This window comes from Patella vulgata, chromosome 5 (genome assembly GCF_932274485.2).
Source record: "Patella vulgata chromosome 5, xgPatVulg1.2, whole genome shotgun sequence".
Lineage (NCBI taxonomy): Eukaryota > Metazoa > Mollusca > Gastropoda > Patellidae > Patella > Patella vulgata.
Window position 1 is genome coordinate 41,502,344 of NC_065883.2, and position 15,852 is coordinate 41,518,195.

General features: G+C 34.2%; 1 protein-coding gene across 7 annotated transcripts in view; it reads right to left on the reverse strand.

Annotated features, from left to right (window-relative positions):
* The window catches only part of LOC126820655 (zinc finger CCCH domain-containing protein 14), a 355,618-nt gene that overhangs the window by 335,526 nt on the left and 4,240 nt on the right, over window positions 1-15,852 (reverse strand). For all 7 annotated transcript variants that reach the window (XR_007680058.2, XR_007680057.2, XR_007680059.2 and 4 more), the window contains exon 2: window positions 12,582-12,624. Coding sequence is in view for 4 of the 7 variants with exons in the window: in XM_050548757.2 (XP_050404714.1) it covers window positions 12,582-12,624 (43 nt within the window). In the remaining 3 variants the exon portion in view is untranslated. The remainder of the gene's footprint in view (window positions 1-12,581; window positions 12,625-15,852) is intronic.

Consider the following 15,852-nt stretch of genomic DNA (forward strand, 5'->3'; position numbering starts at 1 on the left):
TAAAGTCTAAAGACCGCTACGCGCAAGCGAATTATTGAAATAAAATTAAACCATATGTTAGTCACGAAATGACCTAGTTTGTGTCGAGTGGACGTTAAACCCCATTTCTCTCTCGCTCTCTATCACTTCTTACAGTTTCTCAGATCTACGCGAAATGGAAAAAGAACAGTTTCGCGAAATGGACGAAAAGCAATGTCTTAGTCCACACCTAAGTTATGGTAAAAACTGAAATCGCAATAGATATTAATATCAAATGCAATGAAATAGGGTTTAACGTCTAACTGTTCTGTTTTGCCCGTACAGCGGCGCTAGTCAACTCGTATATACAATTCCAACTGCCAAGGGATCTTTTACAGTCACACCAATGTGTACACGGGACTTCGGAATCGCGTTCATGTCAGTGACTCAAATATGTAACTGGTTCAAAAATTGATTGAATAATCAGTGAAATATCGCCGATTTTCTGGTTTCAAGATTTGACGTCACTAACATATAAAAATTTAATATTAATTACAGTTAAGAGTCCATGCTCAAACAACGTCACGCATTATATCACAAGTGCAATATTTGTACTACTGCACGATACTACTGCAACCACTTAACAAATTGGACTTGTTTATAAACAGCGCCAGCCGTCGATTTCTGTCGCGATGATTACGGTTATGAGATAATGTTTACAAAGAAGCAACAATATTAAATCGAAGACTAATTATTACACACAGCAATCAACTATTTCTGTTACAGGGTTACTAAACCATATTTTGGATAGAAGTAAACACTCTAGGTTGAAATAATTTTAGTTCAAAATATCGTCACTGTGAAAGAAAAAGCACTCTCGAATATGCTCTATACGTTGGTTATACGTTGGTTATACCTACAGATATGAGTTCCTTAACAATGAAAGATGCTGTTTTCAATTTTCGACCCCTTTGTTCTCCTACTCCTGATATTTGGAACTGTTGTACAGTGGTTGTATAAATAACACTGCCGATAAGACTCTCTGTAGCAGAAGTTCCCAAAAAATATTTTCTGAACTTTTCGAGAAAAATATCTCTAAAAATGCTCCAAATCGTAAAAATATGTTTTTGATTTTCAATCTCGTTTTTCGACTACTCATGACACAATACACCACCCATTAGAGTCTCGACTGAGAAATTTTTAATAAAATTGTTGGCGGCGTTTCCGAGAAACATGCGTTTAAAATTGCTCGAAATCGTAAAAAAACTTATTTTTCAAAGTCCTATAACTTTTTCAATTTTTGATAGAAACTTGTCGCTGTAGTAGCATCTGATAGACAATTCAATTGGCTATTAAATGATATAAAACATTATTTAATTTGCAAAAACACATTGAATACGTCACATTTTCCGCACAGGCACCTATTTTTCTGAATTTTGTCCAAGTTTGGGCACTTTTTTACCACTTCCGGTGAATAGAAAATTTTCATTTTTACTTTAATGACTGGTTTCATCCTTCGACTTCATATTTCTGAAGTTTCAGAAAAATCCTTTATGTCTTTTTTATAAAAATCCAATAATAATTGACTATTTACAGGCAAAATAACGAAAACGGGGACTTATACAAAATTGCCCATTTCTAGGCAACTGCTTATATTACAAACTAATTTTAACATACATTTTCTTCGTATGGATTATAGCTACAAGGTTATAAAAGTTACGTAGATATATTTTAAAATTTGAAAAGCCTGAATGGGTTGTAAAGAGGTTAATTTTAGATTTTTTTTCACCTCTAAATCGAATTTGCTCGAAAATGAAATCGAAATTAAAAAAACTAAGCTCAGCGTTTTTTGCGCCTTTAAAGGGCACACTCTTTTAGTTATATCAGTTTAAAAAAAAAAATAATATTTGCTTTTGAAAAATGGTACCTAACTGTCAAAATTGTAGTTTTTGGTAAAATTATGCCACTTCCGGTGCCGACAGATAACACTATCGGTAACAAAAAAAAATGACAATTGAGACAACAGAGCATATGAACTTTGTTTTATACAAATCGAACAATAAATAATTTCCGCACAGGCACCCATTTTTCTGAATTTTGTCAAACTTTGGATACCTTTCTTGACTACTTCCGGTGATTAGAGGATTTTCATTTATAGTTCATGGACTGGTTTGGTCCTTCGACTTTATATTCCTGAAGTTTCAGAAAAATTGTTTTAAAAAAATAAGAACTCTATGATTTGACCAAAATGCGAAAAAAAAGTGAAAAATCAAAGTTAACATTTCAGAACAAAACTTATATTGCTCGAATCAGATTGATGACAGCTATCCAAAAATGTAAGTCGAATTTCAAAATTCCAAAAAATAACAATTTTAGAAAATTTAGAAAATTTTCCAATTTTCACCGCAAAAATGAGAGCGACAAAGTTTCTAAACTCTACGTTTTTGAACTGCTATCTGCTCAGAAATGTCTCCAGCTATCCAAAAATGTAAATGTCTGAAAAATCGGTTAAGAATTAACACAATTATGGCCGATTTTCAATTTGCGTGCACATTAAAGATTTGACGCATTTCCGCTATGCGCACAAATTTTGTTTTACATTTAAGCACTAACTACCACCCAGTTTCCCGAGAAAAAATCAAACTTCAGACCTCTATCTCTTATAGCTGCTGAGAAATAGGCGAAATGAAAAAAAAAAAAAATAATATTAATCTTAGTAATAACAATAGCCTTTCACCATTGAAAGCCTAATAATAATAATAATAAGAAGAAGAATAATAATCTGAACAAAAACGCAGTGTGAAACCCTAAAAAAAAAAATCGCTATATTGTAACAAATGCAGCGATATAGAAGATTGAATCGTGCCCCTCAAATGCGCAAAAACTAGTACTTACAAATATACACGTCATCCCACTTGACCGAAATTTGTTACAAAAAACATTATCTTTTTAATAATGAAACCCATCAATTATCTACTTCATCACTCATTGTTCTGTGGAATATAGGTTTCCACCTTAAGGAGACCAGCTGTATAAAAATATACGCATTAAGGCCATTAGATTATAGCAGGACAAAAACATAAATTGTCCATATCAACAGGTTTTCCTGTCCATTATAGTAACAAAACTAGAAACTATTCCAAAATATAACCAGCGGCTCCCAGGCAGGATACGCCCACATTTTCGAGAGATGGATAGAAAACAAGCTAAAACTAAAGTGATTTTTCCTACAATCAAGGGCCATAATTCAGGAAATTACAATTCGATATGCGCAAATATCAAGATCTTTGGGTTATAAACTTACATGTCAAGTTTCATCAAAATAGGATTAAAATTGTGACCTCTATAGGGTTCACAACCTTGATATACCATATTTTTTACGCTATTTGAGAACGAAGGACGGCCATTTTATCTGTCAGTTTGGGCCGATTTTCACTAAATTCGAACTCAGCCGTCCTTAGGGTGTAACGGTGATATAATAATACCATTTTTTAAATCGGATAAATATTATGACCTCTATAGGGTCCACAAGCTAAAAACGTGATTTTTCATACAATCAGGGGCCATAATTCAGGAAGTTACGGTCCGATATGCGCGAATAACGAAAGGAACCGAGATCTTTGTGTTATAAACTTACATTTCAAGTTTGAACAAAATCGGATAAAAATTGTGACCTCTATAGGGTCCACCTTGATATACCATATTTTTACGCTATATGAGAACGAACGGCGGCCATTTTGTCTGTAAGTTTTGGCCCGATTTTCACGAAATTCTAACTCAGTCGTCCTTAGGGTGTAACGGTGATATGATAATACAGTTTTTTAAATCGGATAAAAATTATGACCTCTATAGGGTTCACAAGCTAAAAACACAATTTTTCGTACAATCAGGGGCCATAATTCAAGAAGTTACGGTCCGATATGCGCGAATATCGACAGTAACCGAGATCTTTGGGTTATAAGCATACATTTCAAGTTTAAACCAAATCGGATAAAAATTGCGACCTCTACAGTGTTCACAAACTAAAAACGTGATTTTTCGTACAATCAGGGGCCATAATCCATGAAGTTACAGTCCGATACATGCCAATATCGAAAGGAACCAAGATCTTAGGGTGATAAACCTATATTTCAAGTTTCGTTGAAATCGGATAAAAATTGTGACCTGTAGACTGTTCACAAACAATTGTGGACCCACCATAAATAAATATCTCCAAATATCTCGACAATTACGCCACAATATTTATATATATGCCAAGCCTCAAATCAGTTTCACATAATTATAGTCACTAATTAAACGATCATGTTGTACTTAATAAGCTATGACCATTAATCATCTATAAATAATAGACTGAAAACTGGTTCCAAGTGTCGTCCATAACATCCCGACACTTTTGAGTAAAAGATAGGTTACGTGCCCTTGTTTTGAAATTAGTCTCGCTTAACCAGTCTATCGACCATTCTACGTCTGATTGACAGGTCGGGATAATCAAGACTACTTTTTTACGAAACATAACAGAAAGCTAGAACAAGAAATTGAATTTAGAAATTAGCACTTTAGACAACTCAACAATTGTTTTAAGAAACTTGTAAAAGTAAAATTAAACTACTGCTAGTATCATGTCCCTGTCTAACCTGAGTGTTTCAGAGATATTATTTGTACTAAACCAAAAGAAGCCGCTCTTAACGGTACAGTTAATGATAAAGCAATTTAAAAAATAAAACAATCGTGATTTCTAAAGCTGCTGTAATAACCAAGAAGCTAAATTTTACTGCTATTCAAAATCGTCAACAATAGATTTTTTACGGCTGTAATAGTTGATATATTTGTAGAGAATTGCACGTGCCATGGCTATTTATCGACTCAAAGAGAGTGCGGGGTAGTCAGAAATCAGTTCGAGACACGCAACTGAAGCGTGCACATTTAGCCGTGTCGAGACCAACTTTCTGTAGAGTGCACGGGTCACCCTAAATATGGCTGCTAAAAACCCATGTGCTCAGTCCAGGTTTTCCAGTTACAAGCTCATGATATTCTTCCAACCAAAAGACAAAAAGGAGTGCCTACAATCACTCTCTATCAAATAGAATAAAAGTTATCTTGTCCCAAAGCATTGACCAATGAAATTGCTTAGCTCTGCTTAGCTTTAGCTCGAAATGTTAATCATTGAACTCCGTCAACACATTCACCTAATAAACATTCTATCTCAATTAAAAGCAGAGTTGTTATCCTAAGTCTTGAACAATCAAATTGCTTATCGCTCCTAGGCAGAAAATTCTCATCATCGAACTTAGTCAAGGTAATTATATAATGACGCTATACTCAGAGTTTCATCACCCTCACTTAATTAAAACCAAAGTTATCGTGCCCAAAAGCATCAACCAATCAGATTGCTTATCTATGCTTACCGTAAGCAGACAATGTTTATCATTGATAAAACTACTCACTCTCACTGTATTAGAACTTTAAATTATCGTGTCCTAAAGCATCAACAAATCAAATTGCTTATCTCTGCTTACCCTAAGCAGACAATTCTCATCTTCGAACACCATCAAGGCATTCACCTAATAAACACCTACGCCAAGTGTGAACATCCTAGCTCAATTAGAATGAGAGTTATTGTGTTCCAAAGTCTCGACCAATCAAATTGCTTATCGGTCTGCTTACAGACAGACAAACTCATTTTAATAGTCCCCTGCTTTCTTCGAAAGGCGGGGGACAATAAAGGACAATGGTAAGAAATACTCCTTGTAACTTTGGGTTCAAATATGCATGCAAATTGGCATTTATACTAGGGAAATTTTCAGATTAAATTTTTGCATTGTGGGTGGGAATACTGAATAGCTGATTTAGTCATATTGGACCAAATAAATGTTGACGGTAATAATAATGGAGATCGTCTATTTGTATTTTCGAAGATTTGAAAATAAAAAAAAACTTTTTATTGAAAGAAACCTGACACCCTATAAGTATGGTATAGGTAATACTGTAAATATGGCAGGGGCGTAAACAAATTTTTTGAATACACTAGGCCAGGGCTAGTAGTCTATTATCAGGCACTAGCCCGGCATTAATATCCACTAGTCCATAGTTCGACAAGGTACAAGATTTAATCTTCAACATTTGGGCTTATGTTTTGTTGCCTGCCAACCTATCTTTTTTAATAAAGATCATAGACTTGATTGCCTAATAATTAAACATACATTATGCAAGAGCTAAATCTGTCTTTTGCAGGTCTTTCTTTAGGTCTGAAATTTTATCTAAATTATTAATTAGACATTAATTAACCTATCCGGACCATAATCATCTCTAGATGGCATCGCTAGCCTGCGATCTTCAGTGGATTGTGAGCCGATTTACTGCATAACTTTCCTTCACAATTTAACGATGAAATGGATTATAGAGACTATGCTGTTTATTGTACTGATTTTAGTAATGATGAACAAGGCTAGCCAGAAATTTCAACCGTTTAGTTCTCGGTTCATAATGGATCAATTTGAATGAAATTTTCAGCAAATTGCCTTTACATTATTTAGTTTTTAACTATTATAGTGAGAACTACCAACTCGTTATCGAATCTCCCATAATGTATCTTGAAGGATGTATACGGCTACTCGGTTAACCGGTCATGGTTCGGTTGCACTGGTGAAACGGTTCAAACAATTACAAACCGATATTTGTTTTCATATATCTGATCTTCAAAACCAGGAATGGTAGCCACAACAATGTTTTTTTTTCAACTAAAGACCACATAAATACTTTGTATAGCACATGTCATTTGTAATGTATCACGATAAATTAACGTCCTTTAATTCCCGGTCAAAGATTTATATACATTCCGTTATTATTAACGCTTACTGCAAAGCATGAGATTGCCTCGACTGTCTGACAAATTAATTGTTTTACCACATTTATTAACCTGGTCACTCTATAATCAGTCTCCAAAGGAAACAAATCAGTTTGATGTGTTGATATAATATTAAAATAGACAGGATAGTAAAATTGTTTATATTATCACTCGAGTGCCATGCTGTGTGCCGATAGGGTCAAAGTTGATGACATGAACACGAACACGTGCAGTAAATTATTTGGAAATACCTGACAATTACATGTTAAATAATCAAAATTATCTTGTATTTAAAAATACAAAGGTATGCTTTCAAATATTTATTTCAGAACTAATCTAATATAAAGTATAAGGGAGTCTTTTGTTTTTAACCTGATTTCGACTGGTTTATACGTGAACTGTCAAAGCATGCAAGTGGAAAAATGAAATGTCAAGAATGAATGAATAGAAGAGGAACGAAATATGTCCATACGGCTCTAAGTTTTACCACAGAAAATCTACTGTTATGATTGAGTTTTCCTTGGAATTTGAGAAATAAATGTGGGACGTTTTGCAGTTTATATCGTCACTAGTTTAATTCACAAACCAGTGAAAGGACGCTAGTCCAGGACTAGTACCGCTAAATAGATCACTAGCCCGCAAGTTATTTTTGGTAGCCCGGGGCGTCGGGCTAGTGGATTTTTACAACCGTGGCAGGGGCGTAAAAATTTTTTTGAATCCACTAGCCCAGGGCTAGTAGTCTACTGTCCGACACTAGCCCAGCATTAATTTCCACTAGTCCGTAGTTGGACACGGTACAAGCTTTGATCTTCAATATTTGGGCGTCTGTTTTGTTAAGTGATCAAGGGCCATAACTTTGGCAGTAATTATCCGAAATCGTTGAAAATCAATAGGATTCTTCGTCTCATGACCTCAAACACTGCATATAAATTTAAAGTATGGCAGTAATTATCCAAAATCGCTGAAAATGAATAGGCTTCTTCGTCGCATGACCTTAAACACTGTGTATAAATTTAAAGTCAATCGGATATTAACTTTAGTCTCTAGAGCGTCCACAAGATTTTTTGAAGTGATCAAGGGTCATAACTCAGGCAGTAATTATCCGAAATCGCTGAAAATCAATAGGCCTCTTCGTCTTCGTCTCAAGACATTAAACACTGTGTATAAATTTAAAGTCAATTGGATGTTAACTTTAGCCTCTAGAGCGGACTGACGGACGGACGGCGGCGACGACAATATACAAACCGATATTCGTTTTCATATCATATCTGACCTTCAAAACCAGGATTTGTACCCATAACAATGTTTTCTTTCACTAAAGACCACATAAAAACTCCATATAGCACTTGTCATTTGTAATATATCATGGGAAATTAACGTCTTTAAAGGACAATATTGGTGCCAGTCATTATCACATGTGCGATAGAACTGGTTAAACAGTTCCAAATATTATTTTATCACAGAGATCATTGCTACGATAGATGCGTAATCAATGCTTGAACAATCGGAAGTGACGAACGCAAAAGGAAAACACGAGTTATCCCTTTATATAACTGACTTTAGTGACGAGTGATAACAGACACATGGGCGAATTTCTGCTCACTAATAATTCTTTCGAAGACCAAAAGTTGTTATATGAGACTGTAAGATTATATCTGACAATTCAAAAGATAGGTTGCCAGGCAACAAAACATACGCCCACAGCAGCTAAATCGTCCAAGCAGTCAACAAGGGTTGTCGCATGTTTTTTCTTCTGTAGGTAATTAGGGGAATTTAATAGACAATTTCATACAGATGACATTATAATTTTCATCGTTTGAAAAACTGAAACAAGGGCCGTAACTCTGGAAGTAAACTACAGAAATTGTTGAAATTCGACAGGCTTTTTCGTTTTACTAATTCAAATAATGCATATAAATTTCATACAGATCGGATGATAACTTTTGTCGTTCGAACGTTCACAAGGTTCAACAAAGTAAAACATGGTCCATAACTCTAGAAGTAATTGATGGAAATTGCTGACATTCAATAGGATTCTTCATTTCACTAATTCAAATGATGCATATAAATTTCATACAGATTAAGTGATAACTGTTGTCATTAGAGCATTCACAAGATTCAACAAAGTGAAACAAGGGCCGTAACTCTAGATGTAATTAACGGAAATTGCTGAAATTCAATAGGCTTCTTTGTTTTACTAATTTAAATGATGCATATAAATTTCATACAGATCGGTTGATAACTTTTGTCGTTAGAGCGTTCACAAAGGTGCAACAAAGTGAAACAAGGGCCATAACTCTAGACGTAATAAACTGAAATTATTGAAATTAAATAGGCTTCTTCGTCTCACTAATGTAAACAACATATATCAATTTTAAAACAATTGGATGATAACTTTTGGCGTTAGAGCGTTCACAAGAAATTGTGGACAATGCACGGATGGACGGACCGACAGACACACAGATAAGAGAACACGAGAAAAATAGAAACAGTCCGTACATTCACGTGTGTTTATTCATTCTATACTTATAAAAACATGGTAATGCACAGACTTTTTCTATTTTTCTTTCATGTTCTCTTATCTAGTGATAGTCAATTTTTTTTTTATGAATTGTCAGATATCCTTTCACAGTCTCACATAACAACTTTTGGTCTTTGAAGGAATTATTAGTGAGCAGAAATTCGCCCATGTATCTTTTATCACCCGTCAATTCAGTCAGTTATATAGAGGGATAACTCGTGTTTTCCGTTTGCGTTCGTCACTTCCAATTGTTGAAACATTGATTACGCATCTATCGTAGCAATGATCACTGTGATAAAATAATACTTGGAACGTGTTTAACCAGTTCTATCACATACGTGACAATGACTGGCACCAATATTGTCCTTTCCCACTCGAAGTTTTGTATACAGTGCGTTAGGTTATTATTAGCACTCACTGTAAAGCATGGGACAGCCTCGACTGATTGACAAATTAATTTTTTTTACAGTATTTATTATTCTGGTCACTATATAAACTGTCTAAAAAGGAAAACAAATCAGTTTGATGTGCTGATATGATATTAAAATAGACAGGATAGTAAAATTGTTTATATTAGCACCATGCTGTGTGTTGATAAGGTCAAAGTTGACGACACACGGGTCACTGGTACCATTCAGCATGGCGTGTGTAACAAACACAGGTCATAAATTCTTTGGAAATACCGGACATGTTAAATAATCAAAATTATTTTGTATTTGAAAATCCAATGGCATGCTTTCAAATATTATGTAGGCTTTTTTTTTAAAAATCAACCTGATTTCAACTGGTGAATACATGACTTGTCAAAGCGTGCAAGGTGGAGAAAAATGTCAAGAATGAATGAATCGAGGAGGTACTAAAAATGTCTATACTGCTCTAAGTTTTATACAGAAAATCTATTGTTATGATTGAGTTTTCTGTGGAATTGGAGAAATAAATGTGGGATGTCTTACAGTTTATTTATCTATATACAACTGGCGGTAGTTTTTTCTTTGATGTCCATAGCAGTTATATCTCATAACAACCTGTCATGACGTCATCATAGGTTGATATATTCGTTCATATCAACCGCTGATGACGTCATGACAGGTTGATATTTCATATCAACCGCTAATGACGTCATCTTAGGTCGATATATTCAGCTCATATCAACCGCTGATGACATAGATGATCGAAATAAAACAAAAAACACAGAAGTTTTTTTTTTTATTCTTTTGACAATTAAAAATTGTTATGGTACAGTTTGTAACATTCTGGGCCGTAATAGACGGCGTACTTATCGGCATATTTAAATCGGTTATCCATACTCCATGTCTAAGATATCTTTCAGAATTTTCTTTCCGTCCACACCCTCCTAGACTTGAAATTATTTATCGCTCAAGAGTTCCTTTATAAAGTATTTTAAAACAGTTGGTCAAATCCTTCTCTGAACATACCGAAAACCTTCAATATGGGTTCACTGTCAGAATTATCGGAAAAGAATGCCTTTTAATCCAAATTTTCTTCAGGCTTTGGATAGATTCTCATCGATATTTTCATTCACATCTATTCCATCGTCAATATGTTGGCTTAAAAGGATTGATTATTCATCTGACTTCGTATTACTATCAATTTTGTTTTGCGTTCAATTCTCCAAAATGTTGACGTATAAACAAAAACATGAAAGTAATTGCACGTGATTAATTCGGTAATTTTCCTTATTTGACGGAAACTACTAACAGTTATCCAATCATTGTTGACTTTGAATGGAAGAACCCATTCAATCTTAGGGTGAAATGGCGTTGTATATGTAGGATATAAACCTACTCTCCCTCGGATTGATATGGTAGAGAACACTTGGGCTTCACCCTTGTGTTCTCTGCCATATCAACCTTGGGTAGGTTAATATCCTATACATATCACTAGATTAATTCACAAACCAATATAAGGGACTAGTACAGCTAAGTTATTTTTGGTAGCCCCGGGAGTCGGGCTAATGGATTTTTGCAACCCTGACCACTGGCATGTTTAAACATGTTGGGACTCTGGTCTTTCAGAACTACCACTAGAGGTTCTCTTTTTATGAATGAATTTAATTTTTTTTTTTTGTGCCTGCAGGGTAAGATTACTTTAGACTTTGTTGAATTTTGGAGACACAGTTTGGCTAAAGATCTGGACAAATACATAAAAAGACCATTGTACGTTTAAAAAGTGTCAAAGACATAAGATGGTCCTTGGCACCCGTCATTGTAGGTACGAATGTATGTCACAGATGATCTTTCAGAATTTTTTCTTAAAATTTGTTATAACTATCTTGAGCCCTATAGGCTCTCGTAAGCTTACATTACATAAAGTCTGTGTACATGGCAATGAAGTAAAAATGAACATGTATTTCTTCTAGGCACAAATACATTGAATAGGTTGTGTGATAGTATAATGGTGATAAATTTATGAACTGTTTCTATTTTATTCTTTCAATAATTCCTTCGACTTCCGTTCATTTTTCATTTATTCAATTAAACTTTCTATTATTCTTATATTTCTGTTAAAGATACATTCCCGGGTACAAACTGGGTGATTTGATGATATACTTGGACTAAAAACATATTCAACTAATTAATTTTGCTTCAAATCCTTCTTAAAACATTGCAATTGTCGGGGAATACCTTGGCTATAAAAAATCGATCAAAAGAGGTAATGTTTGTGTCACATGACTTACCTCTCTCAGTACCTAGCAACGCAAGCGAAGTCGGAGGAGAATTCATTGCATACACAAGACGATGTTGTCTTTAATCGCTGATCATTTATTACAAATATCGGCGTCTAATTAAATTTCTGGATTATCCACTGCCCATGTCTTTTTTTGTAGCTTTAATCCCTCGTTTTAATAAGACGTTAAGCTACTAATCTATTGACAGACAGTTGACAGCTGACACAATGAGTTTAATTATTACCTTATTGTTTTATTTTATTGCAATGTCTTTTATATTTTAATCTTTTCTCTTTAATTGTTATTAGTATAGTTGGGGTATATTGTTAATTCCTTAGATACTATTTTATTATAAATACTGATTTGTACATTTATATAGCATTCTAGGTTTCATCCCGTTTCCAGGACAGTTACTCTGCTTGTTGGACGTGCTGTTCTCCATATATGTTAAATATTTTCCGGTAATAAATAGTCTCATGGATAGTTCCAGTCTTTAGTTATTATCAAAGATTTACCCTGCTACAATAGTATGTGCCAAGAAGAGAAAACAGATCTATATTAAAACTCACCCACATAGGCTCCAAGTTCTACTAACTTTGCCTTTATTGCAGACTGAAAAAAAAAAATGATGAAAAGTGAACAGATTTGAGAAAACTTTAATAATTCAAAATAGGGAAATCAGAAATGCTGAGTCTACTCAAAATCTTAAATCAATATGAACAAATCAAATTATTTTCAATATGGCTCAATGAAATGAGCACAATTATAGAGGAAGGTTTAAAATAAATATGCATGCATGAACATCCACTCAACCAGATAATTCTGGAATGAACATTCAACACTTTGTCTGTGATTAGGATTATAAGATATAACTAGTGTAAGCTTAGATATTTAACATACTTAAAGTATATGAACGTTGTCACAAGGTAAAAATTTTATGGATACACAATTACCGAGTTTATAATACTATTTTTGTTGCATATGCTGTAAATACAGGGTGACACAAAAAAACCTTCATCAATAAAAATCGAATAACTTCCAAAATTTTATTTAGATTAACGCAAAAATAGCTACATTAGGTTAAGTCTATGTAGCAGACATCTCCAAAGTTTCAAGTCTGTACCACAAAAACTCTTTGTTTAACTGGCGCTCAAGAAATGTGCTCTAAATGAGCTCCCCGGTGCTGCAAGCACATTTGGATCCGGCGCGCAAAGTTCTCGATGACACTCCCACATTCTTTCCTTGGGATCGCTTTTACTGCTGCTGTGATTGCTGCCTTCAGATCAGGGATAGTCTGGGGGTTGTTGCTATACACCCTGTCCTTAAGGTATCCCCACAGATAAAAATCTGGGGCGTTCAAGTCCAGTGAATACGGCGACCACTCCGAGTCACACCTGCGGCTGATCAGTCGGTCAGGGAAACGCTGCTGTAGCCATGCCAATGATTCGTTTGAGGTGTGGGGGGTGGCACCATCCTGCTGGAACCACTGGAGGTCCCTGACAACCCCTCTCCATTATTCAAGTTTAGGTGATGAAGGCTTTTTTTGTGTCACCCGGTATTTATCTACTATTCACATATTTGTATCATTTATTTGATAAAGACGAGAGTATCCTCGCCGAAATGATGCATAATATTAAACTCAGTAATTGTGTATCCATAAAATTGTACTTTGTGTTAATATGTTCAATTACTAAATGCCTATCAAAGAAATCTATGAAATTATTGAAGGAGTTGGAAATCACTTGCAATCTACAGTCCAAAATGGTTCAATTCTGTTCAGTATTTACAAAGCTATAATGAATTAAATCAATTTGAGGACATTTTAGAGGAAAAGTTGATATTTTTATTATACATGTACATGTATTGTATATAATGCACAGAGACATTAAAAGATAAACAAGCTATCTTTGGATTGATGACTTGAGGTACAGTCATAAAATGGAATATCAAATTACAAACTTCCTGCTTTGAAATTTTGACACATCAACCCCCTACAGATTTGACTTTAAATCAATATGATTTTTGAGAACCTGATGATAAATTGGTTAATGATAAGCATGTTACATCACCACATGTCCATGCAATCTAAAATCAACCATAAGATAGGATTTGAGAACATTTTAGAGGAAAACTTGATATTTTTATTATACATGTACATGCATTGTAAATAATGCACAGAGACATTAAAAGATAAACAAGCTATCTGTGGATTGATGACTTGAGGTACAGTCATAAAATGGAATATCAAATTACAAACTTCCTGCTTTGAAATTTTGACACATCAACCCCCTACAGATTTGACTTTAAATCAATATGATTTTTGAGAACCTGATGATAAATTGGTTAATGCTAAGCATGTTACATCACCACATGTCCATGCAATTTAAAATCAACCATAAGATAGGATTTGAGGACATTTTAGAGGAAAACTTGATATTTTTATTATACATGTACATGTATTGTAAATAATGCACAGAGACATTAAAAGATAAACAAGCTATCTGTGAATTGATGACTTGAGGTACAGTCATAAAATGGAATATCAAATTACAAACTTCCTGCTTTGAAATTTTGACACATCAACCTCCTACAGATTTGACTTTAAATCAATATGATTTTTGAGAACCTGATGATAAATTGGTTAATGCTAAGCATGTTACATCACCACATGTACATGCAATCTAAAATCAACCATTAGATAGGATTGGTGCCACTAGGAACCAGTGGTACTGGCGAGAGCTTTGGCGAATGAATTTTAGAGGGTGTAATTTCGAAAATCTTCTATTTAGGGTTTTACACTGCGTACCTTGTGTGAAACACTATTGATTTTGTTCGGATTATAATTTTTAAACTTTCATATTACATATGAAAGCTTATTGTTTCTGTTAAGATTATTATTATTATTATTTTTTTTTTGTGTTTTGTCAACAAATCGGATTTCTCAGAATCTAACCATGGGATCTTCCTGAAACTATGACCTACACCCCCCCCCCCCCCAAAAAAAAAATGGGTGGTGGCTTTTGCATAAATATATTTTCGAAAAGTTTTACGAATTCGAAATCACCGAAATTTACAAACGAATCAACTGACGATGCATAGTCGTAGCTTTGTGGATTTTTTACCTATTTTATTAATTATTTTTTCTTTGAGTACCTTGACAAAATTCATTTTCATCTGCAATTTCAGATTTTCGAATTTCGAAAATTCGTCTCTGTGATTTCGCCCTGGAAGTTGAGACCAACTTGACAACTTCTTTAATATTTGCACGATTTTCATGAACTTTGGAATGAAAGTAGATCTTACTGATGCAACTTGAAAAATATTATTAGAATTTTTCTAACTTATCTCCCCTTGGAGAAATAAAGGATCAAAGTTTTAAAAAAAAATCGACAAAATATAGGTCAGATTGACTTTAATTTTTTTTTTTTTCTGTACTAGCTAAGACATTACTGATGAGTACACAAAATATGAAGTCATTCAATCGAACCGGAAGTGCCACCATCTTGAAATGGAAAAATCCCTAAGGCTTTTGCAATATTTTACTTACAGACATGGGAGTTACATTTTCTGAATCCTTGAAGGAATGCCTAAAAAACGTCAGAGCAGAATTTTGATTTCGGTCAATTTATGGTCAACATTTTTAATTGTTTATGGAAAAAAGTGAAACATCCACATTAACGGACGTGAAAATGAACACAATAGGCTGTAGTTTGAAGAATAGGTCTCCTATAATCAAAATGAATACATATCTAGATAGCCGGGATCAGGGTAAAATTTTTGATATTTGAAAATGTAACAATTTTGAATTTTGCCTTTGATGTTTTTCGTGCCAACAAAGGA